Source organism: Parathielavia appendiculata, assembly GCF_033297405.1.
Source record: "Parathielavia appendiculata strain CBS 731.68 unplaced genomic scaffold N657scaffold_2, whole genome shotgun sequence".
NCBI classification, from domain to species: Eukaryota; Fungi; Ascomycota; class Sordariomycetes; order Sordariales; family Chaetomiaceae; genus Parathielavia; species Parathielavia appendiculata.
The window spans coordinates 3,441,762-3,469,507 of NW_026944221.1; the positions used below are offsets into that span (position 1 = coordinate 3,441,762).

The following is a 27,746-nucleotide window of genomic DNA, read 5'->3' on the forward strand; positions in this document are numbered from 1 at the left end:
GGAACGGTTAACGGCGCAGATACGTACCTGCAGGGAGCCCTGGTGGCGGCCAAGAAGGAGTGCCCCTCTAAAGATCTACATCGCGTGATTGGATGCCCGCGACCCGGCGCTGTGTGACAACGGTTTTTGTGTCAAGGCTACTCCGTAACAAGACGACGGAAACCCTCCCCTTCCCGGTTCCAGGTCGCCGATTCGGGCTTTAGCCACATGAGGAGGGTGGTGCCCGAGCCGCCGGCGTCGTGGCACACGAGGCTTGCCTGTTTCGGCTGATGACCACACGGCGTTCCGTTCCGAGCGGCAGCTTACAGCAGCCCACCTCCAAGGCAGCAGGTTGCCACAACGGTTTTTTGCACCATGGCGGAAACGGTCGGGTTGTGATCCACGGCAAGTACGGAGTACGTACATTGATAACGACCCATTCTCACGATGCCTTTTCTACACAGTACAGTAGATGCGCATCAGGGCGGAGATGTGCATGCCGACAATTCGCAGAATGGTGGATTGTTACTCTAACTAGGCCTTGGGACACGGCTCATGGACTGGGGAAGGCGGGTGACGACGTCGTGGTTGGCAAATAGGAATTGCTCGGTGAGCGGGAAGATGATGGAGGCCAGCAGCCCGCTGGATACGTGACCCTGCCCTGTGTCGAGCGAGCTTGTAACGACAGAATATTTCCGCTGATTCAATCGTCTGGGAAAGATTTAGGAAATCGTGAGAACGTGGCGCGTGAAATGCCTTATCTGTCCTGCCGTTGAAAGTCGAGGCCATTCGAGGTCGCCTGGGCGCTTGTCTCATGACCGTCGAAGCCGCGAGCCACCACTTTGCACACAAACGAAGTTGTTTGTTGAAGACGCCATTACTCCCTACTGTGTATGCGACCGTGAACTCTGTGTGACCTACCTCACTACCTGGACGTTCCAGTGCTTCTGCTAGCAGTCCCCTCCGTTTGAGTGACTTGCCCAGCGTGTCTGCACCGTCGCTCGACAACCTGAACGTCACTAATCCCAGAAAACTTGGAATCGGTCAAGTCCTCGCCGGAAAGGACATCTTCGTAAGTCTGGTGCGAAACGAGAAGCCGCGATGCGATTCTGTCTCAGGTGAACCGACTGTATGAAACTTGCTTTTTGCCCGGTCGCTGCTGGTGATCCATAGGACATGGGGCGCGTTATGTTTAGCGAAGCTAACATTGCAAGTTGTGTATCATACAATACAGTACCTTAAGCACCCGGAACATGCGTTTTAGCCGGCCGGAAACCCAGGTGGATGGGTCGAAGCCACCCGCAGGGGATCAGCACGGTCCGGCTCGCTGGATCCCTTTGATGTGATTGATGAAGGGATTGGAGCCGAAGATATCCCACCCCAGATCGCAAATCATGCGATCGTTTCGAATCGCAATTCACAAACTTCTTCCCGACCGATCGGAATTCCGCATCATGGAAAGAGTTGGCCGCCGTCTACCGGGCCTATGCTCAGTCTCGTACGTACCGCTTTCTCGACTGCGCCCTTTCTTCAAAGAAACCAATTCTGGGACAGAAAATGAAGGGCTGCCGTTACTGATCTTATTGAACCAACTCAACTCGAAAGCTGAACAGCTACGGAGCGCCCAAAATTGGTGCCGATACGAGCCAAGACACGCGGGGCACCGGCCGGTTGGCTGGGTCGGCCCAAACGAGGGGAATGCGACAGGATCGCTTGTCTTGCCTTCTCTGTGCCGCTGTTTCGACTTTTGGAGACGGTTTGGCCCTGCTATAAGATACTTGTTAAGACATGGATAGCGACATCAGCTCGACGTTCGGGACTGCCAGAAACAATTGTTCTGAAAGTGCCGTACAGTAGCGAGGGATCTCCGCATCCCGCTCTCTTATGCCGTCGTCTAGCGTGTCATCGTTGATACCGTTTTCGTTGCTGCAAGTGTTGAATGGACCCTGCCGCCGGGGAAGGCAATTCCAACACTACGGCTGGCAGGCTGCTAGGTCGCCCGTTCAGACGCTTTCGACGGACTCGACGACCATGTGCATGTCACTGGGAACTGACTTGATCAGCGACATGGGAGGCAACTGTCCCACGTCAATGACCGAACTCTTGCCCGGCATTCTATCAAGATGCCTTGACTAAGCGGGGCAGGTTTTGAGATGTACAACATGCCTCCTTTGAGATTTCCATCCAACTCGCCGGTATCCCGGTGATGCCATGATCGGCAACGTCCCTTGAACAGCTGCATCATACAATAACCAAGAGAAGAAGTCTGATTTGACAGGCGATCGAGCATCATCAGCAGGGAAGACGCTCAAGTTAGTCGTTTTTGTACGAACGCGATCGGTAACAATTGATGCCCTCGGCGTATTGTATATAATACCAGTACATCCACTGGAACCCAGGGGCCTGGATGTAACTAACTTGCTAGCCCCCCCTGGCAGCGCCCTGGTATCCATCTCGACAGGCCCACATCTCAGAGACAAGGCCCCGTGTTAGCCTGACACCCTGGGAGCCGCCCCTTGGGCCCGATCCGTCTGGCGGCTGCACCTTGGGTGTGAGCATCATTTGGTCTCCCCACGCACTCGGTTATCTGGACGTATATGACCCCCGGGCCCCCTTCAAGCCCCCGTCTGCCTCCGTCCACTTCCGGACCGCCTGCTTGGAGTCTGGAACTGGTTAAGTTCAACTTCGCAACTCGGTACTCACCCGCACGCCGGTGCCATCATCTCCATCTTCAGCACACGCCACAACTACACTAACAACACTCCGTGTTTGGGAAAGCGTGTGGCGGCATCGCCCGACTGCTGGTCTTAAGTGGTGTTCCTTTGCCCTTGTTGACTCGGCAAAACCTCGCACACAGCACAACACCACGCATAGCAACCATGTTGTCAGAACAGGGACTCAACAAGAGGAACTGGGAGGGGAAAGAGGACCTTCTCCTCCTGGAGCTGCACGCCGCTTATGGACCGAACTGGACTCGCATCGCAGGAGGGATGGGCTTCAGGTCAGCCAAGCAGTGTCGGGAAAGGTACACTCAGCACCTCAAGCCCGGCCTGAACCGGTCACCCATCTCGGACGAGGAAGGGCAGCGGATCATGAGAATGGTCAGCGAGAGCGGGCAAAGATGGGCACAGATCGCCAGAAGCCTGGGCACCAACCGCAGCGACAACCAGATCAAGAACTGGTGGAACGGCGCCAGGCGCAAGGAAACATCCAAGAAACAGGAGACTGGCGAACAAGAGCAACAACAAATCCAGAACCATCCGTACGCCCAAGCCCAGCCGCCGTCACCCGGGCCAGCGCGCGGAAACTTCCCCCCCGTCCCGCTCGACCTACCCTTCAGGCAGGACAACGGCCCCGCCTCATTTGATGCCCCGCGCTTCCGGTCTTCATCGGCTCGCTCCTACGACTCGGAGCGGCCTCCCTCGCTTGTATCAGACAACGGGTCCTCGTGGAGTATCTCGCAGCCGGCATCGGCGTCGTCCTCACCCACAACAATCTCCTTGCCACCGCTCCTCTTCGCTCCGCCCACCCCGCCACCCGGCAGCTGCCTCCCAGCCCCTGCCGTCTACGGCCACGGCTTCGGACCGGTGCGCAGGTCCTCCGACGTCCTGCCACCGAGCAGCTACTCTCCTCAGGCTCGATACACTACCACGGCACCCACAACCCCTGTTGGCCGGACGACGTCGTCGCGCTGGGAACCGTATCCGACCAAGGCGCGGAGGCCCAGTACCGGGTATTACCGGGACATGGCAAGAGAGAATGAGAGGCGAGATAGGGTCTCGTTGTCTTTTCTTCTCAACTGAAAAGAGGACGGGAGCGGCTGCGGCACGGCACGGCAGAACCCTCACCTCCTTACGTTCCGGTTTCCGAATCAGCGTACACTAATTGGCATGGGGCGTTTTGGTGTGCTTGGGAGGAGGACGGTATTCCATGACGCAGTATGGGACAGTGGCGTTTCCGGTTGGGTCGGTCTTCTGTTGCGCTTTGGATACCCATTTTTTTTGTTATTTTTTTTTCCCTCTTTTTTTCGTCGCTTCAAAGTTGGCATATGTCTCGCTATTCCTCGTCAACCATCGCCAAAGGCTTGAAACATCTTTTTCCTTTGTCAGTTATTGGATTCGTGGCTCGGCGGTGATTGCTGGATACAAAAGGGAGAGGTGCGGAAAACAGGGCGACGCAAACGACTCGGAAACACGATTTGTACAGTAGTAGACGGTCTTTACCAGAGACTTCAAGTTAATAACAGTGGTTGGAAACCGCGTATTCATTGTTGCGAGACTTTGACTCTGAATCTCCGGATCCTGAATTCATTCACTGCACAGTGAACTCGCTGCCCTGGCTGAATAGGGACGAGTGTCAGGAACTCAAGCAGGGCGTCCACTAGTGCTGCAGAACCCTTCACAACCTGACTTACCTGCAACTTCCTCACTTGGTTTTGCTTCTCTGGTGCGTTGCTGCCACATGCGTGCAATCCATTCCGGAGGACCCGTGCATCGGAGACACCACGATCTACCGACAAGCGTAACAACTCAATCTTGAAGCTAACACAACGTCGACACCAGCTGGTGTACACAGCCCTCCAAGAACCCGGTGCTGTTTATCCTTGTTACACGTTGGTAGCGTGCCCGTGACACCGCATAACAGCCGTATACGAAGCTCGGGGACTGACTTCTCGACGAGCAAAGCAGTAGTTACTCGGTACGTGCTTGCTATCCCGTCGTCGAAAGATCACTCTGTGAGCAAGGAAGAAGAAAAACCAGCTTCCGCCCCTCCATGCCAGAGTGCTGGGGCGAGCAGGTGGAAGTGGCATTCCAGACTGCTCGTCCGCGCCCCATCAGTGCATCGCGGGATGTAAATGGCTGGAAATTCGACCATGTCCTTGAGGTCTCATCAGCCCCGAGACAGCCACATCCCCGAACTGGGACCGCAGCGGCAGCCATGCCAAGATGATCAAAACGACCGTTTCCCTCCGCCAGCTGCCCACGGTTGTGCCGCCAAAACAGCACCGATCCACCTACTAACGACGCCGCACTAGGGAGTTTAACCGCCAGTTGGTAACATTTCAATGATTACAGTATGTATTGTACTGCAAAATACGAAATACCGAATGATGCTGTGCCTTGGAACAAGAGCTCGCCGTGAATGCAACGCGGGGCGACATTGCGTTTACCAATGCAACGTCGGGAGCGTCAGGTCGGCGACCTCGCGATGCACGGATTCACACCTTTTTTATACCGTCTGTGCAACCCAGGTTGCAGATCCCGCAAACCGCCCTGCTGTTGTGCAACCCGGTCGTAAAAATGACGCTTGGCGATTTCCGGCAGAGCAAATCTGAAGGGGAGCCGGTTGCGGGGACCGTCGACAGCTGGACCAAGGAGGATTGTGGTGTCCCATCCTTCCTGCGCACAATGACTCCAATAGTTGATAAATACACGTTTTTGACTGCCTGTGAGCCATTGCCTTGAGAGTTTTGCCAGGTGTGTACGGAGGTACTGTCTACCTAATGGATAGCGCCTGTCAGAGTCCCGGTAAATACCCTGCGGAGAGCTGAGGTTTTGATTGACTTGTCCGAGCCCCGGCTCGTTTGTGAGAGGAAGAAGCAAAACATGAGCACCAAGACCACGGAGAGCGATTTCCACACAAAGAATAAAAAGGTGAAACAATCCCATCATAGTCGAGCGGAGCAGCATGACGGAATGAATGCCATCTGCAGACTGCTGAGAGGGAGGTCGGCGCCAATCTGCCATTGCGGAAATATCGGCGCATCAGTCGTGGGGCTACCAGAGCCCGACCATCGCGGGCTGTTGAGGAGAATCATCCGCCATGATGGCTGGTTCATTGGGGTGACATGGAGCCCACTTCCAGGGGTCCCAGATCCACCCATCTCACGGCAACCTCCGACCGAATTTCTCACCGCCCCCCTGAAATGCGCCAACTACCTAGTGTACACGTGTAGTGTACATGATATCTGGGATGGTAGTTCACATCGAGTCCTCGACTCCATTGAAACCCAGGAGCCACCTCCTCGCATGTTCCGGCTTGCTTGCCCAAAACGTTGTTACACCGAGCGGTTCATGAATTCGAGCAACGCTCAAACAGTCACTGAGAAACTGGTTACACAACTGCCGGGTCGCGCCCGATTAGCTTCGGGCCACCTAGATAGATACCTGGTAACTTGCCCTTCATCGCATCGACATCAGAATGACGAGACAAAGTCAACGGCCACGCTTTCTCCGAGACAAGGCCAGCAAAAACAGCATAGGCAGTTGAAATTCGACGTGGAAACGCTATCCAACGTTGTCATGCCCTTGGCGTTCATGTTCGAGTCATGAAATCTCCATCGCCATGTGCTCTGGCCGAACCACCAAACTCATTTTCCCCACCTTCTGAAAGCTCAAAGCTACCGTTCTTGCTCAATAGCGCCGCCGATAGCGTTCCGGCCTGGGGACCACCCAATTCGTCGTGGACGGAAGACCGTTGGACGGAGTCACCCTTGTCACCTACCCACCTGACCCACCACACTCCCCTCAACTTCCAAGATCCCCCAGGCTGTCAGGGCAGAAGTTTCCTTGTTAGGCGAGCCCACCCCTGCCAGATCCTCGGCTCAAGCCCCTTTTCAGCAGGGCAGGGGGGCGGGCAGAGTCGGTTGACAGACCGTTTGGACGAAAACCCCACCAAATTTGCGGGTGTGTACACTATTAAATAAACGCAAGGACCCACCAATTGAGTTAGCGCGCAAGTATTCGAACCTCATCCCCTTGATTTATAGGCACTATTTGCTGGCTTGGTGGACTTGGCCATGCCCACGCTGTGGGGGCAATTCTTCCTTCCGCGGCTGCTTTGCGGGGCGAGTGTGCACGGGGCCCATCAAAGTCTCTCTTTTTGGGATGCCATGTCCGCTGGCATCAGGGCGCCGGAGTGTTCTTTGCGAAGCCTGAGAGGAAAGAAGCCGGCCGACGCCGGGAATCATGATCGACTATTACACAAGATATCCTCGGCTGGCCAGGCGAAAAGGGCCGATCAGCTGAATCCTGAAGCGGCGAACTAGGTTGTTCCTACCGGCCGCGCTTTGCGCTTTCGAGAGTCTCGACCGGACGTTGGCCGACAAGAGGTGCTCCAGAACAGTTTGTGAGCGGCCAGACTAGAGGGGGAAGCCGTTCGTCCGAACGATAACTGTGTCCCGAGGGGAAGGTGTCGGTGGAGCGTCGTTGTATTTCGACGGAGATGGGGATTGTATTTCGATGGAGATGGGGATTGGAAATTCCCTTGCCTTCCATTCCGACGGCAGAAGCTTTTCGAGTCCAGGGGGCAGGCTGGTCTTCACAGTCTGTCGGGAGTTACCGCTGGCCAACGAAGCGCACAACGTGTAAAATGTCAGGGACCACAGGTGTGAAGCGGAGTTCAGGAATGCGTGCTTTGGTACTTCGTACCTATACAAGTACCATCTGTTAAGAGGGGTTAGTTGAGAGGATGATTTCTACATACAATATATTGGTCTGCACTAACAGGAGAGAAAACGTCCGAGAGACTGCACCTTCCTCAAGCAAAAGTCCCGTCGCACTATCGTCCGCGGCAGCCTGTGCGATCACAGCGTCAGAGTCTCACTTCCATGTGCAATCGAGATCACACAAGTTCGACACGACGAGTAACTAAGGCATGACCAACAGCCTCAACCGGATGAGAGTTCAAACAGAAACCGAACACCGTTGACCGCAACAAACCAAAGGACTAATCACAATCTATCCAACCTTGTCCATGGCAAGAGAGAAAAAATCTACCTCAACTACATCAGGAGTGCAGTGAACTAAATTCAGAAAGGGATAAGGTGAGGAAAACCAGGAACCTCCCCAAGTTCATTGGATGTGATCAGTCGCCTGTCTTGACGGGCGCCAGATTGAAAAACCAAATGAGCCAATCACGACCATCTTGGCACCTCACAAGCCCTGGAACCTGGAACTGTGACCCGGCGATCTGGGCACCAAAACGGCTAGATATTCGCGTATCGGGCCTACCAGCAGCAAGAGCCTCCTTGTAACGATCAGATTGGAGCGGGTGAATTGGAAATGCCCCTCCCCCCCTTTTTTTTTCTTTTCTTCGCCAACCTTGACATCTTTTCGAGAAAGAAAACGACGAAACAGAGAGAAAAAAAAAAAATTGTGTGTCCAGAAACGGCGGGTTCATCGGAGCACACCTGCGTCTTCATCGCCCCGCCGCTCTACAGAGTGCCACAGCGTGAGTCAGTTGGTTATCGCCGCCATACAATCGACGTGACTGTACGTGTCAACCATTGTATGCATTGTACAATATACGGATCCGTAGATACACACAGACGGGGGAGTACCTACCCTATGCAAGGTCCCGCGATGGCATTTGCGCTTTCGTCGGGTTTGACTTTGTGTTTCACACATGCGGACGTTCTTTTGCACTTGGTGGATATAGATGGCCCGGAACATATGTTAACGGTATCTGAGCATATCTTATACATTTATACGGGCAATTGTATATTCTGTGTACCTTATGTCTTAGATTCGAGCATATAGTCTTGGTCTGCTGCATCTGTTTTCTCTTGGTGGTGTTGGTTGATCACGATATACCGTACTGTGTATGATGTGAAGAGTTGTGATGGGGCATCTGTGTGCTTTGTATTGCGTGTTGGGCCCATGGTTATCGTCACTATGACTAGAGGCAGATCTGTACAAGTAAATTCATACACTCACTGATGGTGGTTGTAGCATGCTGATTCCCACAGAGACCTTGAGGTGCTTTGCATTGTGCCAGTTTGGGTACTTGTACAATACAATACAGTCTAGTCGCGGGATTGTGCAGACTGCAGCTTTTGAATGGGAAGCTGCTTTTCATTCTTTCCCATTTGGAATTGACTGTCTCGGTCCGGGAATGTGCCGCTCGGATGGACTCCGGAGGGCAGACGGGCCAAAAAGAAGCTGGCACTCACTCGCGAGGTGCACGGGTTCCTGGGGGCCGCCGTTGTTGCTTCTTTTCCATGGGACATCATCGGTTGAGGTTGTTTTGTTGCTTTCAAAAGCGGCGGTAACTTCCCAAGCGCAAGCCGAAGCTGGTTGTTTAACGAGGACTACCGGATGAGCAATCCGCGTACAGAGACCTGTGGTAGTTGTCTTCTGTCCTGGCAGCCGCAGCAGAACACTGGGCTGTGGGCACGCAATAAGAATCAATGTTGTTCCTCATGAGGCAGAAGAAGGGCGGTGTAATCGAGGCTGCCCCCAATTCTTCCCAGTTTTGTATGTGTCCGTACTCTTTCTTGCCTTGATCTGGCCGTTGGGTTCATTCACTTGGGGAATGGATCATGTCCATCTCTTGATCCACCATTCCAGTATCGTGTTTCAGGCCGGCCTACATAGCAGCAACCGGTGAGGTGTTTCAGGGGACCCGGCGAGAGGTGGCGCTGCTCTCGATCTATTTGTCTGTGGCATGACTCAAAGAACGTCTTGTTGGGGTTGATGATGAAACAGTGCCAGCAGTGTCGCAGAAAGAAGTACTGCACATCACCAATGCCTCGTCGATGTAGTGGACCATATGGGTAATGGTTTATATGGTTAGAGGATTGTTGTCAACGCCAGAAGAGGGCAACACAACAGCTCAGCGTCCGCCGTCTATAGCAAAAACACGTACCCGTGCTCTCAATAGCTAAGATACCTACGACCTGCCGTGAGTGCGAACCAAAGCTACATCCCTACGCGGAATCTGTCCTCTGGCCTTGCCCTGTATTGACAGTCACACCCCTTCTAACCTTGTCCCGTTCCCCAACCCACTTGACCGTATTGGTGGATGTGGAATGCTTGATCGAAACACAATCAACGTCCGACATTCCCGTCGACACAATGTTTGAGCCTGCCCATAAGGCATCCGATTCCCCTGGAACGACGCTTAGAAACCTGTTGCCTTCAACCTGCACTGCTGCCTCCTCTACTGCTGCCTCCTCTTCCACAGGCGACTGAGGCGGAGAAAAGACCTCGGGTGGCCAGGTAGGCGAGGTAACACTCAAGACCTCGTCGTCGCCTTTCTCGAAGGAATAGCACCGCCTGCGTTGTTTCTTGTCCAGCGGAGCACGCTCTGAAGGCTCCTCCAGCGAGGAAATCCCGCCCTTGGTCCACAGCCGGGGCAGCTTCACTTTGCCAATGCGTTGATAGTCAGCCGCAGCTGAAGATTCGGAGCGTTGGTTGCGGGCCATCTTCGGTTGGCCGTTCGCTTTGCCAGTTGACCTGAGAGCAGATTGACCCGGCTCCGTTTCCGTGCTGGTTGACGAGTATGATGAGACCAATTCGTTGTCTGCCGTGAAGGCGGGCAGCGCCCTTGGCTGCCGTACGTCATTTGTTTGAACGGGAACGTTCAAGGATTGCATCTCGACGGAACCATCTGCGGTCATGGCAGGATCAGGGGACAGTTTGGCCGTGGAGGTCTGCTCGAGGGAATCGTGGGATTCAGGAGCGCCGCGTGACCGGACAAGGACTGGGCCAGCCCTCACTCGGCCCTCTCGGCGTCGCTCCTGGCGAGCCATCCACTCTTCCATCTCGCGCCGCTCCAGGATACGGCTCACCAGAACATCACTGTTGGAGTCGAGAATCTTGGGGATTGTGCCTGGCTCCGTCAGCACTGAGCATGCCCCTCGAGACTTGCCAACCTACCCGGAGTATTCTGACTTGTCGCGGCCTGAGAAGGGAAGGGCGTGCCTGGGATGCTCTGCTCTGCTTTGGTGTCTGCGGCACCTGATCAGCCAACTCTCTTCTCCGCGATTTCTAAGCGAGGGAAACCTTACCTTGATACTGCGAGCTACTCAACCGCTTCACCTTGTCCTGGAACCGTTTGCTCCCGGCGCGATCCACGAGGCTCCCATGCCTGGCCAGGGCGACGCTGGCCAACCCGTCCCTGCTTTCCTTGGCAAGCCTGAGCTCTAGACGCTTGATCTCGGCCTTGTAGGCTTCACGTGTCTCCATCCATTCCTCGGTCATGCCGCGGAACTGCTCCAGCTCCCTCTCGCGCAAGTCCTTGAGCTCGGCCAGCTGTTCCTCGGTTTCGCGCAGCTTGCGGGTGAGGCGGTAGAAGCCCTCGATGAGGGAGAGTACGCACGAGTTGTGACTGCAAACTGTCAGTAGTCCGTACCAGTCTCCCCCATTCCCACACCCCGGCATGCAGATACCACACAGCCAGCACATACTGAGGAATAGAAAGGAGGAGGGAAGAGAAGAACTCACGCAACATCCAGCGCCTTCCCTGCCCCGCTTCCCGCCATAGCCGCGCTCAACATCTCAGCCATCTGCATCAAGTTTGGATTATGCCACGTCCCCTCCCCTCCTCCCCCTCTCACCTCCCTCCCGCCACCCTCACCACCGACAGCAGCAGCAGCAGCAACAACAACAACATCATCACTATAACAATCCACCTCCGTCAAATCAGTAAGCGGCAGCATAGCCACCGGCGCAGGCGCGCGTAAAAGCTCCGACGTGGACCCCGGCGCCGACGCAGATCCAGACCTGGACTCCCGTCCCAACCCCAGCACAAGCCCGACACCGAGCTGCTCCCTGTCAGCCCCCGGGCCGGAGCCAGAGCCAGTAGCAATGCTAGTGCCAGGGCCAGGGCCTGAATGAACCTCCGGTTCAAGCTCAGTCGGTGACATGCAAGTGGCCCCAGCGTTTCCATTTCCACCACTTTTGCCAGTAGACTTGAGGCTCAGAAAACTGGACACGGTGCGGAGGGTGGCACCGGCGGATTTGCGGTGGTGATTGCGGGGTGGTGATGGCTCGGCTGTAGTTGGGGTCTGGGTTGGGTTTGGGGCCCCGTGGAGGATCTGGTGATGGTCGTGGCGGATTTGGAGGGTTAGCGAGTTCGGATGCGGTGTTGCTGTTATTGATGATGTCGATGTTGTCGGGGATGGTTGTTTCGTGTTGTTGTTGCTCGTGGAGCGAGCGAAGGATCGGAACCAGTTTGTGTTTGTGTGGATGTTATCGGCCATGATGAAGGTGGGTTTGTGGGCTAGGGTTGACTTGATGAAATCAGGTATTGAGGCTCTGGGTTGATGAAATGTGATCGCCGAGTTGGCGATTTGGAGGTTGGAAAGTCAACCACGAGTGAGTAGCAGATCCCTGATGCAAGGGCGCTGGGCAATTGCAAGCCAACGCGCCTGGCAGCTGACAAGTTTACCGGTGCAGGGCAGGGAGACTTCGGATTTCGGACGAAATAGTGAACTTCAAAGCAACCGGAGCAAAGAATGGGAAGCTGCAGCTGGTCTTGAGACGGGATTCGAACCTTAGTAGTTGAGGTGGAACTTGAGCACATAAACAGCGAACAGTTGCAGAGACCGTGTTGACGCGTCATCACATCCTGATAGTTGAGATTTGATCTTCTATCTCCTTTGCGGGCGCCGCCATTATGGGAGAGCGGCCATAAGTGCTCCAGTTCGGCAGGACCAGTGAAACCACATGTCCTGAGTTTGTTTCCTGGCCGCTCTGAACCCAGTTAATACCACCGAGCCACATCACGAGGGCGAGTGAACGCTATACCTTGAATGGTGCGAGACCCAAACCACCAATACCCTCCGTTCCGCCTATGCCACATCCAACCTCTCCCTCCTTCCCAGTCCGTCCGAGCAATGGTTCAACTTCGAGTGAGAAAGCCGTGGCGCTATCCCTGGGATTCCCAGACGGAAAGAGATGGTGAGAACGACGTCGGTAAGCCCGGTAGCGTACGCATCTCCGCCAAAATCCTCGAAGAGGCGAGGTCGGGATTTTCAAGTCTGCGCTGCAGCATCTATCCCTTTACAACTAGTAGAACAGGTCTTCCGCCCTCTGTCTTCTCCTGCCCCTGCCCACAAGTTTCTCTGCGAACAGTTCCTTGCCTGCGTTGTTAGCAAACTTCTCGGGAAACAGCTCCCTAACCGTTGGTCCAGTGCCCTTGATGGCGATGCCCTGATCGTTGGCGCGTTTGCTTGCCATGCCGCGAATGTTAAAGCCACCTGAGCCGGGTGTGGTAATTCGATCTGCGAGACTTGCTGATGTGTGTGTCAATGAGTGAATCAGTGCGTGAGGGTCTGATACTGATGCTGATGATGCTGTTGGTGAGGGTCGTTGAAGCTAGAGCACTCGCGCCAGCCCCGTCGCTAGAGAGAGACGTAACATACCGCTTGCCAGGATGGTGGTGTCATCGACCTGGTCCATTTGCGCCTTGCCGCCGGTGGACGAGCTGACCTTGGTTGGAAACAGCTCTTTCGTCTTGTTGCTGTCTTTAGACGGGAGAAGTTCCTTGGAGCTGTTGTCCCGCGTCAGTCGCTCCTTCATGGACCGGCCCTTTTCCCGGCTGCGCATGGCGGCAGCTGCCCGTGCGTCCTCATCCAGGTCCATTTCGGCATCGCCGTCACGGTCCCGTACTGGTGAAGCCGACCGGTCACGCAAGCCGTGCGCAACCCCAGAGCGCCTTGCAGGAAAGAGTTCCTTTTCCCGGTTCCGTTGAGAGCGCCTCGTGTCAGAAGAGCTGGAGGCAGACCGCTGCCGTGTGCGCGAGGGCCTGCGGATTCGTTTTGCTAGGGATGATGGATCGTCATCATAGAGATTGACATCGAAGGTGTTGCGCTCTTCGTCGTCGTGCGAACCCCTTCGCCTGTCATTCCGCCTGTCTCTCCGGTAGCGGTCGTCGCGATCCCGGTATTTGCCTCGGCCAAGCTCGCCCCGCCTGCGGCGCTCCTCTGGGTCGTACTCTGGGTGTAATAGGTAAAATCGACTGCGCTCGGCGGCTCTGGGAACCTTTCTGTCGGCGGCGACGGCGAAGCGCACTCGCAGAACGCAATCGGGCTTCTGCGAAAAGCTCTTGGCGGGAACATCCTCGAGTGGTGGCAGCTGCGTCGGGTCGGCGATCTCCAAAGCGGCAAACGCAACGAGCGCCTCCTGTGCTGTAGACTCGGACTTGAAGATGAGGTTGGCCGACGAGTCGTCGATCCACTCAATTCGGCTGAATTGACCTGTGCTGTAGTGCTCGGCTACATAGCCCTTGACGTCGTCGGGAGTGAACGTGTCCAGGCCTCTGATGTGCACCTTATACGGTACCAACGAGTTATCCGAGGCCTCGCCATCGTCTTGGTCGTTGGTTTGCTCGTCTACTTCCCCGGGTTCCTGCGGCGCGAGGCTTTGTTAGTGGTCGGCAAGGCCAGAGTGAAGGTCATTCGCCAATTCGAACCTGTTCCTCCCCAGTAATGATATCGTGAGTGTATGCTTGAGGAATGGCCGGAACGGGTGCGTCCTGGACGTCATCAACGTCCATTTCAATATCGAGATCCATGGTTCGATGGTTGATGGCGCGCGCCGCAATTCCGGGTCAAGCTCTCCGTGTTGTGCGTCAATTCAGGTTGAGGAGGAAATGGGACGATAAAGCGTGGAACGGCGAGGGCACAGGCGGTCAAGGAGCAGAGAGGCTGTGGGAGTCGGATGCGGGGCTGTTATGATAAGGTCGTGAGAGCTCACGCGGTCGCAGGCGTTGGTCGTCAGGCTGGCGCTGGTTGCAGGTGGCGGCGGCGGGCGATGCTTTCCGGCCGGTGTTTCGGAGACGAGGTGGAGCCTTGAGCGGCCCGTGCCTTGCTTCTTGGACCCACTCCGGTGCCTTTACCAATTGAAATCTTCCAAGGTTTCCAAGTTTGGTCTTTTGTTTGAGAGCACGAGTGCCTCCAGAAACCCCTCTCATCCTCTTTCAGTTCAGTTGACCCGAATTCTCTGTTCGCTATACGCCTCCCTTCTCCTCTTCTCGGCATCTGCAATTGCTCCCGTATCGATCACCAACAGTGCTTGGAACATGACAACTCTTGTGCTTCCCCGACTGACTGCTCCCGAGCTTACCGAGTCGAAACATCGGTGTAGAGAGGTGTGGATGGCTGTCCTTAAGTTTTGAGAAATTACCCTTTTCTAGCCGTCTCTTGCTGGTGTGCCCGTCATCACCTTGATTTACCGTGATGTGAATCCCAGGGTGTGCGAGAAACTCATTATCAGAGAGTCGGTTTAAGTCTAGACCACAAGCACCGACAAATCTGCAATCTGCTTACCTGGTACTCTGTCTCCAGCTGTTGCACTATTCTCGCCGCAGCCTTTGCCGACATGAAGATCATTCTAGGGTGCAGGAAGGCTATAGAAGTTCAAGGGCCATTATCAGGTACGCTACATCACCTACGGACAGCGGCACTTGAAAATCGTTGCGCTTCATTAGGGGCTCGAGAAGCGAAGATTGGCGGATGCTTGTCTCGATCGTGTTAATGACAGAGGCCTGGAAGAAGACAACCCCCTCTAAGTCTAACGTTACAGTACCCGTGGGCGAGATGGACCTACTTCGTTTATAAATCTGCCCACTCTCTGAGTGCAGAGGGTTATAAATGACCCAAACGCAACTTCACCGCCCGGACAAGGTTACTTTAATGGTGCAATTCACCTCTAGTATCTATATTAGCATGTAAAGATAGGTAACGTTAACTATAGTTAACTTGACAACAAAGTATCAATAGCTTATAAACCTTATTTATAGCTTCTTTATAGATACTAAAACACTAACTCTAAAATCCAGAGCATATTACTCAAGTCGTTATTGAGCCTTTCTACTATCTTATAAGAATTGAAGGTTGTTAGAGGAACTTGGTCTTAACTTTTCTCTCTTTCTTAGCTAAAGTATACTACTACCTTATTAAAAGCTCAACAACTATTCAATTAATTCACTTCAAACTTTTAAAACACTATATTTTAATTAAGAGGAGGATATCGGCGAATCTTTAAATAATGTATATCGCTTTTTTTTCCCTGGAATAGTATAGATGTTTGTTCGGAACCAGCACTGATCCTCCATAACCCTGTCCGGGCAGTAAAGTTGCGTCCGGGTCTTTTGTACGGAGTAACCCACTCTCTTCCAGTCAACGAAAGTGGGTCATCTCGCCCGCGGGTATTATTTGCCAGTCAGTTTGGCTAATGCTTATATCAGCGTACATAACAGGACAGCACGTGGGCAGCATTCCCGAAACCAACTCTGCAAACTTGGGGTTGTGTCTGAATTGGAGAGAGCGCCTGGGAAACTGCGAGCAAGAGCGGTATTCGAGAGGATGATTTTTACAGTACATACATTATTTAGGGCTGCACTAACAGTTCGAATGCAGCGGCACTTGGGCGCATGCTAGCTGTAATAAACTTGAAAGGTGTGCGCTGCTCTCCGTCCTCCCAGACACCAATAGCCCCATTATTCACGCATCAGCAACGACACTGAGATGGACTAAATCCCTGCAGAAAACAAGGTGATAAGAGGGATTCTTTCGCTCAGAGCAAAGCTGTCTTATCCCACATCAACCCAGAAACTCCGTTGTTCCTAAAGCTGGCAACTCTGAGTCTGTTTACTAGGAATGTCGCAAGTTTGCTGCTGTGGAAACGGACAGAACAGCGTCGAACGATACGAACATGCTTACTTTTTGTGCTGGAGGCTACTGCTATCATGGCAACGGCACGAAGCTGAAGCATGGGCGAGAAGATGGAAAATAAAAGCAAAACACAGAGGCGTCTTGAGACAGATTCGTGTTAGCCGTCCTCGTTTAAAGCCCAAGTCGCCACTGCATGAGCAGCCTCACTGCTGGACGAATGAATGTGACTTTGTCTACAATATTGCTCCGCCACGTCAAGCCATGAGCGACATGACCGGACCAGCCCAGGTATTGGCCGTTTACGTCCAACCTCCCGTCTCGCGAGAGCTGGTATTGAACCAACAGGAACTGAAGCTCGGGTAAGTTCTGAGTGCTTAGCTGAGAAAACTCACATGTCGAGACAGAAGCGGTCGAAGAAACACAGAAACGCTAGCCCAAGAGAACAGCCACCTGTACGGACCGTATTCGGAGCCAAACGAGGGACCATTCTCGCTCTTGTGACAATGGATCTCCACATCCAAGCTCACACCATCTGAGCCAAGGACCGGACATTCAACAACAATAGATATTTCCCAAGCAGCCAGACCTACAATTAGTACTGTGCGACGGGACGGGAGGAACGCTTATGTGTCGTTGGTATTATTGACTAAATACCCTCAACACACTGGCATCCCCCCGACCATGACCATTCCCAAGGATCAATGAATCAAGAACCAGGTTTTCACTCTTGACCCTTGCCTCTGTTCTTAGCCAGGCCCGTCTAATGTAGCTTAGTCGCTCCAGGAAGATAAAAGACGGATTGACGGGAACGAATCCAGAGCTAAACATAACATGACGGAGCGGAATGAATAAATGAAGAAACAGGTAACGTCGAAGACCCGTCATATCCCAAGAAGCCAAACCCTAGAGAATACTCAAGATCCCGCGCTGTATTGTCCAGACGCCATCCAAGTTTCCGTCAAGAACGCCCGTAATCACCCACCACAGCCCCCAAGTCTATAACATTACCTCGCCCTGCGCGCTGGTTATGAGCACAGTCTATACTCGTGTGTTCGCCTCGCATATCTCAGCCCCGGCTGACCTCCCACGGACCGACTGGTTCAGATCCACCCAAAACAACCGGCTCTCTCACTTTCAGTATGACATGACATGACCAAGCTACCCGCTCCTCACGCAGTCTTTATATCTCTCCTCCGGATCTCGACGATTGCCCCCTGCGGCGGCGCAGGACAGGTCCTCTTGACCCTCGCCTGCTCCTCCGCACCACCGTCCCCGGGTCCTACACCCGCCGCAGAGGCCGCGGCCACCCCGCCGCCCGACGAGCCCGAGCTAAAGCTACTCGACCTCGACATCTCAGCCAGCGGCCTCTTCAGTCCAGCCTGCTGCAGCAGCGGCGGCGGCACGGCCGTCATGATGTCCCCCACGGCGGGACGGTCCTCGTCATCGACCGCCATGTCCCCGTCAAACGGGTCCGTGTCCAACAGCGCATCATACGCCCAGCAACCCTCCAACCCCTCCATAAACACGGGCGAGTGCCTCAGCGTATGCCACGAGAGCGTATGCCGCTTCATGGCGATGTACAGCGAATCAATGACCCCGTGGGCATCCACCACGGCACAGTACCGCCGCAAGAACTCGTGGTCACACCGGTCCATGACGCCCTGCATTAGCGTCTCGTCCAGCAGTCGCAGCATCGGCAGGCCCTGTAGCGTCTCGGCATCGCACAGTTTCGCCTGCAGCGGCATCCACTCGCGCCCGCGCAGGAACCGGCCGAACGCCTTCTCGACGGCCGCCCGGAACGACGCTGCGTCGCGGCCCTGCACCGCTACCATCTGGTGCAAGCCGCGCGACAGGCAGCGCTGGTACGCCGTCGTGTTGCGCTCGAAGGGCATGGGCACATAGGCATGCGGTAGCAGCGAGATGTGCACTGTCCAGGCGCCCGTGTTGGTGGTGGGCCGGGCAGTGGCCGCGAGGAGCCGGCGCGGGGAGGGGTGATGATGGTGGGGAGGATGGTGTTGCGAGGTGGTGATGGCGGTAGTCGAGGCTCTCGCGTCGCGCCCGGTGCCGGCGCCATACCCGTGGTGCTGGTGGGTATAGGAGTTGGTAGTGATGGTGGTGCAGTTGGTGACGGGGCCGCCCGTTGGGGAGGGGTACGGAAGTCGGGGGGCGGCCCCGGCCCCTAAAGGGGCCCCTAAAGGGGTTCCTAAAGGGCCGTTTGGGCGGGAAGACGTGTCGGATGTTGATCGCCTTCGTGGTAGGCGTGTAGCCATGGCGGCCGACAGGCGGATTTCTTCCTCCTCTTCTAGCGTTTCGGTTAGGTTCTCGATGCGCTCTTCCAGGCTGAGATCGGCGTCCCGGAGCTCCAGCTGACCCGCATGCAGCCGGTCGAGCCTTTCGTCGTGGTCACGGAGCTTGTCGTAGATTTGGCGGAGTTGGTCATCGTGCTGCTGGCTCTTTTGCTCGGCCTGTTGGATGGACCGCCAACTCATGCTGATGTTTCGGTAGGCACCCTTAATCTGTTCACTGAATTCTTCCCTGCTCTTTTCCAAGTGCTCCTCCACCTCGTTCAGGCGGCTGACGACGCTGTCGAGAACGTCCTCGTGCCCCCTGGAAAGTTGTTCCTCAAGGTGTTGCAGCCGCTTCTTCAGCAGTTCGAGCTCCTGCTTCTGGTCGGCCGAGGAGTCGGGGCCCTTGTTATGGAAGCATGCCAGATGACCACAATCGCAGGTAGAGCCCGGGATGTCTTTGTTGAGCGAGAAGTTCACGCAAGCACAGCGCTGGCCCCTGATCTCAGGCAGCAGCAGGATGTACCGGCAGTGCCCCTTGGGCATGTCGTCCACCTGGCCGTTTGCCGGCGTCTGCAGTGGCGAGGGAGAAGCTGAATGGGCCGACATCTTCGAGTCAGTGGACTGATAGACCGCCTAGAAGCGCGAGGTATCCCTGCGGAGGCCGCGAATCCGTAGGCTGACGTTTTGGATGAAGCAGGCGATAACTCTATGAATGATCTCGTGGGAAAAGGTGCGTCTCCGAGGGTAGCGAGGAATGAGCGGTGGAGACAGGAGGATGAGCGAGTAAGTAACTACGCAACAGCGGCACCCTATCGGAAATCACACATGACAGTCAGGAGTAGGACTGGCCGGGAGATATCCATGGGGAAGCGCTGCGGTTGGTGCTTGCTTGTCGACAATTCACCCCAACCTCGAAAGGGTCATGACCCGTAAACTCAAGAATCGCGGCTGCGGTGAGGGAGCCCAGGGGGTGTTATGTGAGATCCCTTATGGGGTCAGCCGTTAGGGTCCCTGAGACTGCGAGGCTCTGTGCAAGCAGATATGTGGTGTTACCGAGGGCCGCCGGGCCAGGGGGACGAGCCGGTTATCAGGCGCCAATACGCAGCATGCGATTGCGGTTAGAGACGCCCAACACAAGGCAACAAGGGAGAGAGATCTCAGGATGTGGTCGACTGATAAACGAATCCACGAGGACTGGCCGGGGAACGCGGAGCCTTGGGAATGCCCGGGGATGTCGGGGGGTATCTGAGATTCTGGGGCCGATGGCGAAGATAGGCAGGGAAGCGGTGCAGGAATCCTCCAGGTTTGAGATATGCCACACAGCGGCAGGCCGGATGCTTCCCGTGGCACCCAACTGTAGATAACGTTTAGTGTTTTGTGGAGTGGCGGACCCTTCCCGGGCGATGGGCGATAACGGGCCAGCCGAGTTGCAGCGTCGCAGGCGGATATCTTGATATCTTATTCAATGTATGATGCGTCCGAGGCCGTGGCAAAAACAAACGAGAACAACAGCAACAGGAGGGATGCAGCAGCAAGAAAGCCAGAAAATAGAACCAGCTGGCAGCTTGGCGGAGTTGCGGGCAGGAGCGCCAGAGGTAAAAGAGGGAGGGAAGGTCTCCCGAGACAAGAGATAGCGCAACGAAGGGAGCTGCTAGGATTTGAGCGCGATAAATTGCTTGTCCGGGCGGCCACCAAGGTACCAACCGTTTGCGGCTGGCCTTGACAGCGCGTCCTTACCAATAGCGAGGTACGGAGATGCCGCGGGTCTTGCTCCCGAGTGGGAGGTCCCATCCTATGTGGCACTACGCTGCCCCTCCACAATCCCGGCGTGCTCGAGACCTACACGTGTAGACCCCCCGTCGACTGCAGCGATGGCGACAAGTGACGTGACAATCACTGTATCTTCTGCAAGTCCGGTCCGTACCAAATTTGCTCCCGGCCGCGCCTACAACGACACACTGCAAATCGATTCGCGTACCCGGGCGGCTGCGCAGCTCGCAAAGGGCGGCCTGGCCGACAACAAGCGAAAGGCGGATCTTCGAGCGGTGGTATGTCGTGTGTAATACATTGGGGCCAAAGTGGGAACGGATTTGCCGGCGTGGGCAGTGTGGGACGATGGGCGCCCAGGAGGACGGAGTTTTTGGCATCAAAAACGTCGAAAGAGACGGCGGTTGTCTCTGCACATGGCCGGCTTCTGTGGATGAACAGCCCTGCTCCAGATTATTCAGAATTTCTGTGCCTATTCCCGCAGATGCAACAGGTTCGGTGCCTGGTGGGTTTCGTTTGTCCAGAATCGCGGACCAGCAGGGTCCTCCAGCTTGGTGCTGTCCCCCCTCCGGCGAACTGGTGTGGGCCAGGAATCTCTCGCGGAAGGGCCATTATGACGGGACAAGGACTGTCGAGTGGGGCGAAAGGATGCCACATGGGATGATGGGACAATTAAGACCATCTGTGGGGGTTCAAAGATAAGAGTTTGTTGCCTGATGCCTGAGGATGCAATCATTTTTCGGGCGCATCCAAAATGCACGTCCCGTCGAGCCGACATCCTTGGCTCCACATCGACGCTCAACATCAAATAAGGAAGCAGAAAACAGCACATTCGAGCCAAATGCATAGATTCCAGAAACCCCGGTAGAATCCCAGACCGGGCGACCTGGCATCGATATGTTTCACACCTGGACTTCGGCATGCTGGAGCCCCCCTCTCCGGCCGCTGTTCCGACTTCAAAGGCACAGTGATCGTTCAACGCGATGCACGTGTATTCTACTGCCACCAGGATCGTCAGGAGCCGCTACGAGATAAGGTGGGAGCCAAGAGCAGCCGGGAGACATAGCTCAGGCCGTCGACGCTGTAACACGTCACCGTGCCACCGACCCAGAGAAAAGCCCTGGCGGCCGCGCGGACGAAGGGCATCCGGGCTCTCGACGCCTGTGCACCGGCCATTCGACCTCGTCCCAGCCATCCCCAAACTATCTGACTATCGCGCTCGTCCTCTGCGTCCGATTTGCGTCATGTCGCACCATCCGCTGCCGCAATCACGGTGCAAGGTAAGGTGCTGGCTAATCCGTGGCACAGCATCAGACGGCGCGATATCTCGCGATTGACCCTGTCCCAATCCGCCAGAACATCTGTCGAACTCTGCCGTCCATGTTACACACCCACTCCAAATTCACTATCCCAACTGCCTGTTTGAGCCGACAGTCTCGGACCAGATAAGGAGCCGTCTCACATCAACAGGGCTGCGGCAGACATATCTGCAGAGCCGGCCTCAGTCCCCTGTTGGTGTTCGGGTACCGCAACAACAGGGCAAACCGATAGCTTGAACTAATAACTCATCGCGATAAGAGACCGACCCCTAGTCGGTCCTGCATATGGTATCAGAGTAGCGGTGACCCGGCGTGTTTCGGAATGCTTCGCTCACCAACGCGCACGCGCCTTTGGCCCGACAGATAACGTGCCCTGTAGACGGTTTCGTGCTTGCGAGGCTTTGGTCGCCATTTCACCCAGGCTTATCAGTCGGCGAATCGTAGTGTTATCTGGGGCGGCCTTTGCAAAGCCGAGAAGCTGCGACACGAGACGAGAGGTGAAGCTGCATTGCCCCGGATGATACCCCATCGTGCCATGAGCAGGCAGGGGGCATGGATACGGTACCATGCCAGCATCCCGTTTCCCAGAGGAGCCATGACACGAATGCAGGCCCCATCTCGCAGCGATTGTCCCGATCCTTGGAATTCTCGTCCTCGGCAAAATCTCCCCAAACGACGTGAAAACGGAACATGACAGCTGGCCCCCGCCTGCTGTACCCGACCCATTCGTTGAGCTTATCAGGACCTTGGTTCCGTACATCAACCGACGAGCCGGGTGTTCCAGTCATGGTTGTTCTCGAGTGTGGCGTTCCGTTGATCAAGATCGCGACTTCCTCCGCGAACAAGGGATTCAGCCTCGACGGGTACATCCCGCCGCCTCGTCTTGGCGAGCGTATGCCTGGCAGCCCATTAGGTAATGGGACCACCAACTCCCCTGTCGTGGGGTTGCAGAAGCAGACAAATCGCATCGCGCTGACTTGCCACATGCTCGCCCGATTCGTACCACATAGTTCCGATCCAACGGTTTTTCATGGCCATTTCATGAGACAGCAAAGGCGGCCGTCCCCGAGGCAAACCGGGCCAACAGACGGGGACCCGAAAGCTCATGTCGGCTGCAGATGGATGAGAAATGCCGCGAGTGTCTTCCACCCCTAGCGTTTCTATTCGCTCTCTTGGCCAGCCGCCGCAAGCGCGGTTGGGAAGCACGTTAGCGGCAGAAAGCAAGGACGAAGTGGCTTCGGCTTGTGATGGCCGAGTCGGAATGGTTTCCGGATCGAGAACATGCCAGCCCATAGAGGCCCTGGACATGGTGACAGTCAACTGACAGATAAAAGCCCAGTCATGCTCAGGGCTTCTGGACCTACACGGTAATCTTACTGCTTGACCGGCACGACAACTGTAACAGCTCATCGGCCACCTACCAGTCAGAGCAGCCGTGCAAGGATCTGACTTGTCTTTGCTCGATCCGTCAGCCCTATCAAGAAGCGACATTCCCCTGCCCCTAATCACGTCACCCACCTTTAGCCTGACTCACAAGACTTGCCTTGTCAGGCTCTCAGTGCAAGGAATGAGTCCGATTGGGAGGGCACCGGCTTGGCTGGCACGGGAGCGCCCGTCCCTACTGACGGCAGTCAAGAAAAGCTCTCCCCTTGAAGTTCCCCGACGTGGATTGTGGATTTATCACCCTCATGTGCAGACGTGATTAGAGCTGAGCTCCCTACCCACGGAACACGCGGCCGGGCATGAGGTGTTTTGCCCGCCGTCCGCGAGAGCCATTGGTGCCGACTAAGGTATCGGGGCGTTTGAGCTAACCCCTCCCTCTGCCACAGCTGGGGATACCGCTAGACCCAACCAGTGACCGAGTGCCATCAATTCATCCCGCCAGAGTCCCTTTGGGTTCTCTGTCTATTTAGTGAGTCACGTCCCTAGCCTGTTGTTGACCTTTGGAATGTAGTAGGGTACTGAATGGTACCGTCGTTCAGCCATTTGTGAGTGGCCGATTACAAGCCGCCCAGCTTCTTGAATGGCCCGTGACCATTGGCGAAGTGGGTGGGCGCGCAGATCAGGGGCGGGACTTGATCAGTTTACTCCTTTGAATGGGATGAACATTATCTGACGTGGTCCATCAATAGAAAGGGATGTCAGTGGGCAACCTGGGAAACAATAGGATTTCCGTAGGCCCCATACATCAAGAGCACACGGTGTCAGATTATACGTACGGATGGACTGATGTCAGCAAACCACCTAGATGATAGTGGCTTCTCACGCCTCTGACTTTTTCAGAGTTTATCAGGCAGAGGCTTCCAAGAGTCATCGTGATGATGTGGCCATCCATTTCCCTGGAAGCTGTCTGGCGTAAGATAACCAGCAGTCTGGTACTATGTCAGGTGTGATATGAAAGTCCTGGGAGTGTGTGAGAACATATGTGTGCCTTGGGGCTCGGTCAGTTTGCTGTCATCACCGAGGATCGAACACTGCAGGACTAGGTCTGTCAAGGCGGGTTTTGGGCTTGGGTACAGAGTTCCGCGGCGGACTGGAGGGCTTGTCTATCTAGTGACGCGGTCCAAGCCCAGTGGCCGGGGCCCCGGGAGAGCAGAGTTGGGTTCTGCCTCACAGGAAGAAGGTGGGAGGCCTGTGTTTTATTGTTGGCGGGCTCTCTGATCGTCAAAAAAAGTCTCAGAGGTATATCCTGCTCGTGAAGGACAGGAGAGAAGTTAAGCTGACCGGTTTATCTCGAAAAAAGGGGGACTTTGAGATGACAACCCCTTGAAAGGGCTGAGAGGTGCATATATTATGAAGTTGAGCAACTCAGTCTACTGCTAGCTCTGCAGTATATCTCCCTTCTTGTCGTGGCAAAGCCTTCTTAAAATCAGGTCTTCCTTTCGCTTTGTTCCATCACACGGCGACCGTCTTTTCAGCATCGAAACCCTCGGCCTGGGCGAAGTAATAGCCCCTCTGGTTCGCCATCAGCCTCAATGCGTCGGCGCCGTCCTCTCGCTCGACTACAAAATCGCAGTTGTAGTGAGTGTGACCAAAAGCCCATAGCTTCACTCTACTACTCTTGAAGCACTTCTCATTGGACAAGTCAGTCGAGAATGCGCTCGTGATCCGACTCCCGGCGTGTCTGGGCTCGATGGCCCGAGCATCTAGGGTCGGGCTCCAGTGCGAAAAGATGACTATCTTGACGTCGGAGTCCTCGAGGTCTGCAACCTGTGCATTCAGCCAGGCAAGATCCCGCCCGTGCGCCTCGTTGTGCGCGTTCACGTTCCACTCCTTGGTCTGGAAGAAGTCATTGAGACCGAGGCTGACTGCCGTGTGGCTCTCGGACTGGACGTGGGAGAAGAGACTGCAGCCTAGAATGACGACGTTGGAGCCTGGCATTCTGAAGACGTCGCGGTCGAGCAGCACAAACTCTCCTAGTGACTGGTTCTGGCGAACACCCTTCTGGAAAGAGCGCAGAATGTCGAGGGTCTCGGGCCAGTTGGAATGGTACGCTTCGTGATTTCCAGGGACGAAGAACACTGTCTGAAACTGGGACAACTGTCGAGTCAGGAAGTCGAGAAAATCTCCTTTGTGTGCCGCGACGGTTCCGATGTCACCTAGTAACGCCAGGTGCGGCGACTTGGGAACGATTTCGAAGACGTCGTAGGCTTTTGGGGCTTCTAGGTGCAGGTCTGAAAGAATCTGGACTGCCATATTTGAGTGGATTGCTGAACCAACGGATGCCGGGTGCCGAAACCCTCGCAAAAGACGTTGAGACACGTGGATATTACAATTACCGTGAGCACTGTGGTTCTTGGGATGCTGTATAGGAAATGCGATGCGTCAGGCCAGAAGAGAAGGAACCTTGGTGGTGCCACTGTGTAAATGCATCAATTGAGGCAATTCATACACGAGTATCTCCCACTATCTCAAGATCTCTGAGCTAACAGTGGCTGATTATTCCCGCGTCTCAATTGCTCCACCAATGGTCGTGCGCAAAAGCCGACAAGCAAGTTTGTGCGGGTGTACGGATTATATCCGTATATGAAGTGAATAATGAAACATTGTTCAAGGTCTTGTGATTGCGATACACTTCACACGGTTGGTGGCTCAATTCTGCCCCTAAAAGGAGCCGTGGCTATCGGAACCTTTCTCAACCAAACTGAGCGCCTCCTGAAGCTCCAACATCCACTGACATGTCGGCTTTTTACCTTCCTGGAAGTTCCTGTAAGACGCCTTGAGCGGCTCCGGAAGCAGACTAGCATCCAGCAGCCCGTCTTCATCGACATAGAGACTCATGTACGCAATCATGGATATGTTGAATGAACTGACGAGTTGCTTTGATCCCGTGCGAAGAGACGCATATAAGCTTCCAAGAGAACGTGGGGTCTGAGGGCGATCATATGGTCTGTTCCGGGCTTGAAGACTCCTGATCCTCGACCTGGCCTCCAGGTTGGAAAGACGGTTTTGTCGGATGCATGGGCGAACTGCGGCGGAAGAGTTAGCTTGCTCGGGGACAATAGAGCATGGTTCACTGGTGAGAAACCAGAGCGTTTCTCGCTGAAGATAGTGCCCCACGGTAACTGGCGGCGGCGTCTGCCGTTGCTCCGAGCTTGCGGCGCGATATTTGGTGTCGGGGCACGGCCTAAGGTCGTTGTGCTGAGCGAGGGCTCTGACGTCTATCTCCAAGCAGTCATCTGGAATCATGAAGTCGACGGACTATTCAGGCAGCTAGCTACACACGCATGTTGTGATTTCTCGGCAGAGGGATACCTGCAGCGACAATGGATGGGACCCCATTAAGCGTGAGAAGGCAGTGGCCCCACAAGATTGCGGGAACATGGGCGGAGTTGAGAGTGTGGGCAAGCGATGCCACGAGGATTGCGACTCGAGCGTCAGGTTGGAAACTAAATATACACTTTGGTATCAGGCGTGTATATACGGTCTGTCGATACGGTCTGTCGATATGAATTCTTGTCAGAGTAAGTATGTCGCGGATAAAGGAACTGTTGGATTTGGCAGGTGGTCAGAGAGGGCAGTTCAGGGGTGACTAATGGCTTGGCACCAGGATTCTCAGGATCAGGAACAGGCAGGGAACTTCTGGGAAGAACACAGACAGGAACGATCATCATCATCAATTGAGTGGTTGCCCATTTTTTCGGTACCCAATTACTACGGTGCGGCACATTCGTGGCTGTTGGCTTTCCAACAGGAACACTCGCCGAGTCGAAACCGACCGTGTAGGCTCCCAATAGCCCAATGGCGTTAACATGAGTACTGTGACGATACGTGCACAACTAACCCACTCAGCTATGTCGTATCTCCCTGAAAAAGGGTGTCGAATCGCAATTCGCTCCGGCCTTGCGATTTTGTGGGTTATATGTGGCTCACGACACACCTCTTCGGTGGGTCATCGGCGGGTGGCCTGTGCGCCCACTTATCCTTCACGGGTCGCAGACGCGCATCCTGTATACTCTCCCTCTCCCTTTCCTTAGCTTTCGATTAGCAGAATTGAGTCGGCATTTGCAGTGCCCAGTGCCTCGCCTTGATGCCACTTGTCTCTCATAAGAGGAAGGGATATCTGGAGAGCGGGAGACTCAGCTTGGAACTTGGGGACTGTTTTCTCTTAAGAATTAGTCAATTGGTCAGTGGTGCATATCTAATACAATTATCTTGCCTGCTTCTCGTTATGAATTTAGAGCATCTTCTATAACGTGATCCACCATTGACTCGGACACCCCATTGACTCGGACACATTTTCCCCCACCATAACCACCCAACTTCAACACGCGTTTTCTCTACCACAACAATGTCCGACAGCTTCCCAGAAAACCGAGTTCTTCTCGCGATCAATGCGATTCGATCAACACCGCGCTTGAGTATCCGACGCGCCGCAGAGATATACAATGTCCCCAAGTCGACAATTGCAGATAGAATGAAGGGAAAGATCGCGAAGTCCGACAGCTATCACGGCCGTTCGAATTTGACGAAGATCGAAGAGGAGGCGAT

General features: G+C 54.9%; 14 protein-coding genes across 14 annotated transcripts; 4 read left to right on the forward strand and 10 right to left on the reverse strand.

The window, feature by feature from the left end:
- Window positions 1-339: 339 nt before the first annotated feature.
- Window positions 340-816, reverse strand: N657DRAFT_641974 (uncharacterized protein). Its single transcript, XM_062792248.1, has one exon. It carries the CDS (start codon window positions 766-768, stop codon window positions 514-516), a length of 255 nt encoding a protein of 84 aa, XP_062651678.1. The 5' UTR covers window positions 769-816; the 3' UTR covers window positions 340-513.
- A 1,012-nt stretch (window positions 817-1,828) lies between these two features.
- Window positions 1,829-2,306, forward strand: N657DRAFT_235100 (uncharacterized protein). Its single transcript, XM_062786342.1, has one exon. The coding sequence runs from the start codon at window positions 1,864-1,866 to the stop codon at window positions 2,113-2,115; it is 252 nt and encodes an 83-aa protein (XP_062651679.1). The 5' UTR covers window positions 1,829-1,863; the 3' UTR covers window positions 2,116-2,306.
- Window positions 2,307-2,523: 217 nt separating this feature from the next.
- N657DRAFT_641976 (uncharacterized protein) lies at window positions 2,524-4,280 on the forward strand. Its single transcript, XM_062792249.1, has one exon. It carries the CDS (start codon window positions 2,859-2,861, stop codon window positions 3,780-3,782), a length of 924 nt encoding a protein of 307 aa, XP_062651680.1. The 5' UTR covers window positions 2,524-2,858; the 3' UTR covers window positions 3,783-4,280.
- N657DRAFT_641977 (uncharacterized protein) lies at window positions 4,231-4,865 on the reverse strand. Its single transcript, XM_062792250.1, has 2 exons — window positions 4,394-4,865; window positions 4,231-4,318 (listed from the first exon to the last, which is right to left on the reverse strand). The coding sequence occupies exon 1, from the start codon at window positions 4,787-4,789 to the stop codon at window positions 4,586-4,588; it is 204 nt and encodes a 67-aa protein (XP_062651681.1). The 5' UTR covers window positions 4,790-4,865; the 3' UTR covers window positions 4,231-4,318; window positions 4,394-4,585.
- Window positions 4,866-5,082: 217 nt separating this feature from the next.
- N657DRAFT_641978 (uncharacterized protein) lies at window positions 5,083-5,675 on the reverse strand. Its single transcript, XM_062792251.1, has one exon. It carries the CDS (start codon window positions 5,667-5,669, stop codon window positions 5,169-5,171), a length of 501 nt encoding a protein of 166 aa, XP_062651682.1. The 5' UTR covers window positions 5,670-5,675; the 3' UTR covers window positions 5,083-5,168.
- A 2,061-nt stretch (window positions 5,676-7,736) lies between these two features.
- N657DRAFT_235213 (uncharacterized protein) lies at window positions 7,737-8,667 on the forward strand. Its single transcript, XM_062786343.1, has one exon. It carries the CDS (start codon window positions 8,043-8,045, stop codon window positions 8,517-8,519), a length of 477 nt encoding a protein of 158 aa, XP_062651683.1. The 5' UTR covers window positions 7,737-8,042; the 3' UTR covers window positions 8,520-8,667.
- A 1,021-nt stretch (window positions 8,668-9,688) lies between these two features.
- N657DRAFT_678441 (uncharacterized protein) lies at window positions 9,689-11,965 on the reverse strand (the record flags this gene model as incomplete). Its single annotated transcript, XM_062796070.1, has 4 exons — window positions 9,689-10,593; window positions 10,641-10,712; window positions 10,772-11,091; window positions 11,208-11,965. The coding sequence occupies 4 exons, from the start codon at window positions 11,963-11,965 to the stop codon at window positions 9,689-9,691; spliced, it is 2,055 nt and encodes a 684-aa protein (XP_062651684.1).
- Window positions 11,966-12,310: 345 nt separating this feature from the next.
- Window positions 12,311-14,504, reverse strand: N657DRAFT_641981 (uncharacterized protein). Its single transcript, XM_062792252.1, has 4 exons — window positions 14,179-14,504; window positions 13,130-14,114; window positions 12,513-13,000; window positions 12,311-12,458 (listed from the first exon to the last, which is right to left on the reverse strand). The coding sequence occupies exons 1-3, from the start codon at window positions 14,278-14,280 to the stop codon at window positions 12,774-12,776; spliced, it is 1,314 nt and encodes a 437-aa protein (XP_062651685.1). The 5' UTR covers window positions 14,281-14,504; the 3' UTR covers window positions 12,311-12,458; window positions 12,513-12,773.
- Window positions 14,505-17,550: 3,046 nt separating this feature from the next.
- Window positions 17,551-19,275, reverse strand: N657DRAFT_566846 (uncharacterized protein; the record flags this gene model as incomplete). Its single annotated transcript, XM_062788455.1, has 3 exons — window positions 17,551-17,637; window positions 17,689-18,465; window positions 18,511-19,275. The coding sequence occupies 3 exons, from the start codon at window positions 19,273-19,275 to the stop codon at window positions 17,551-17,553; spliced, it is 1,629 nt and encodes a 542-aa protein (XP_062651686.1).
- Window positions 19,276-20,080: 805 nt separating this feature from the next.
- Window positions 20,081-20,684, reverse strand: N657DRAFT_235283 (uncharacterized protein). Its single transcript, XM_062786344.1, has one exon. The coding sequence runs from the start codon at window positions 20,458-20,460 to the stop codon at window positions 20,128-20,130; it is 333 nt and encodes a 110-aa protein (XP_062651687.1). The 5' UTR covers window positions 20,461-20,684; the 3' UTR covers window positions 20,081-20,127.
- A 1,095-nt stretch (window positions 20,685-21,779) lies between these two features.
- Window positions 21,780-23,697, reverse strand: N657DRAFT_235381 (uncharacterized protein). Its single transcript, XM_062786345.1, has 2 exons — window positions 22,742-23,697; window positions 21,780-22,668 (listed from the first exon to the last, which is right to left on the reverse strand). The coding sequence occupies exons 1-2, from the start codon at window positions 23,244-23,246 to the stop codon at window positions 22,202-22,204; spliced, it is 972 nt and encodes a 323-aa protein (XP_062651688.1). The 5' UTR covers window positions 23,247-23,697; the 3' UTR covers window positions 21,780-22,201.
- An 834-nt stretch (window positions 23,698-24,531) lies between these two features.
- Window positions 24,532-25,623, reverse strand: N657DRAFT_641985 (uncharacterized protein). The gene has a single exon (XM_062792253.1). The coding sequence runs from the start codon at window positions 25,449-25,451 to the stop codon at window positions 24,651-24,653; it is 801 nt and encodes a 266-aa protein (XP_062651689.1). The 5' UTR covers window positions 25,452-25,623; the 3' UTR covers window positions 24,532-24,650.
- Window positions 25,624-25,814: 191 nt separating this feature from the next.
- On the reverse strand, window positions 25,815-26,724 carry N657DRAFT_641986 (uncharacterized protein). The gene has a single exon (XM_062792254.1). The coding sequence runs from the start codon at window positions 26,442-26,444 to the stop codon at window positions 25,860-25,862; it is 585 nt and encodes a 194-aa protein (XP_062651690.1). The 5' UTR covers window positions 26,445-26,724; the 3' UTR covers window positions 25,815-25,859.
- Window positions 26,725-26,867: 143 nt separating this feature from the next.
- On the forward strand, window positions 26,868-27,429 carry N657DRAFT_641987 (uncharacterized protein). The gene has a single exon (XM_062792255.1). It carries the CDS (start codon window positions 27,008-27,010, stop codon window positions 27,230-27,232), a length of 225 nt encoding a protein of 74 aa, XP_062651691.1. The 5' UTR covers window positions 26,868-27,007; the 3' UTR covers window positions 27,233-27,429.
- The last annotated feature ends 317 nt before the right edge of the window (window positions 27,430-27,746 follow it).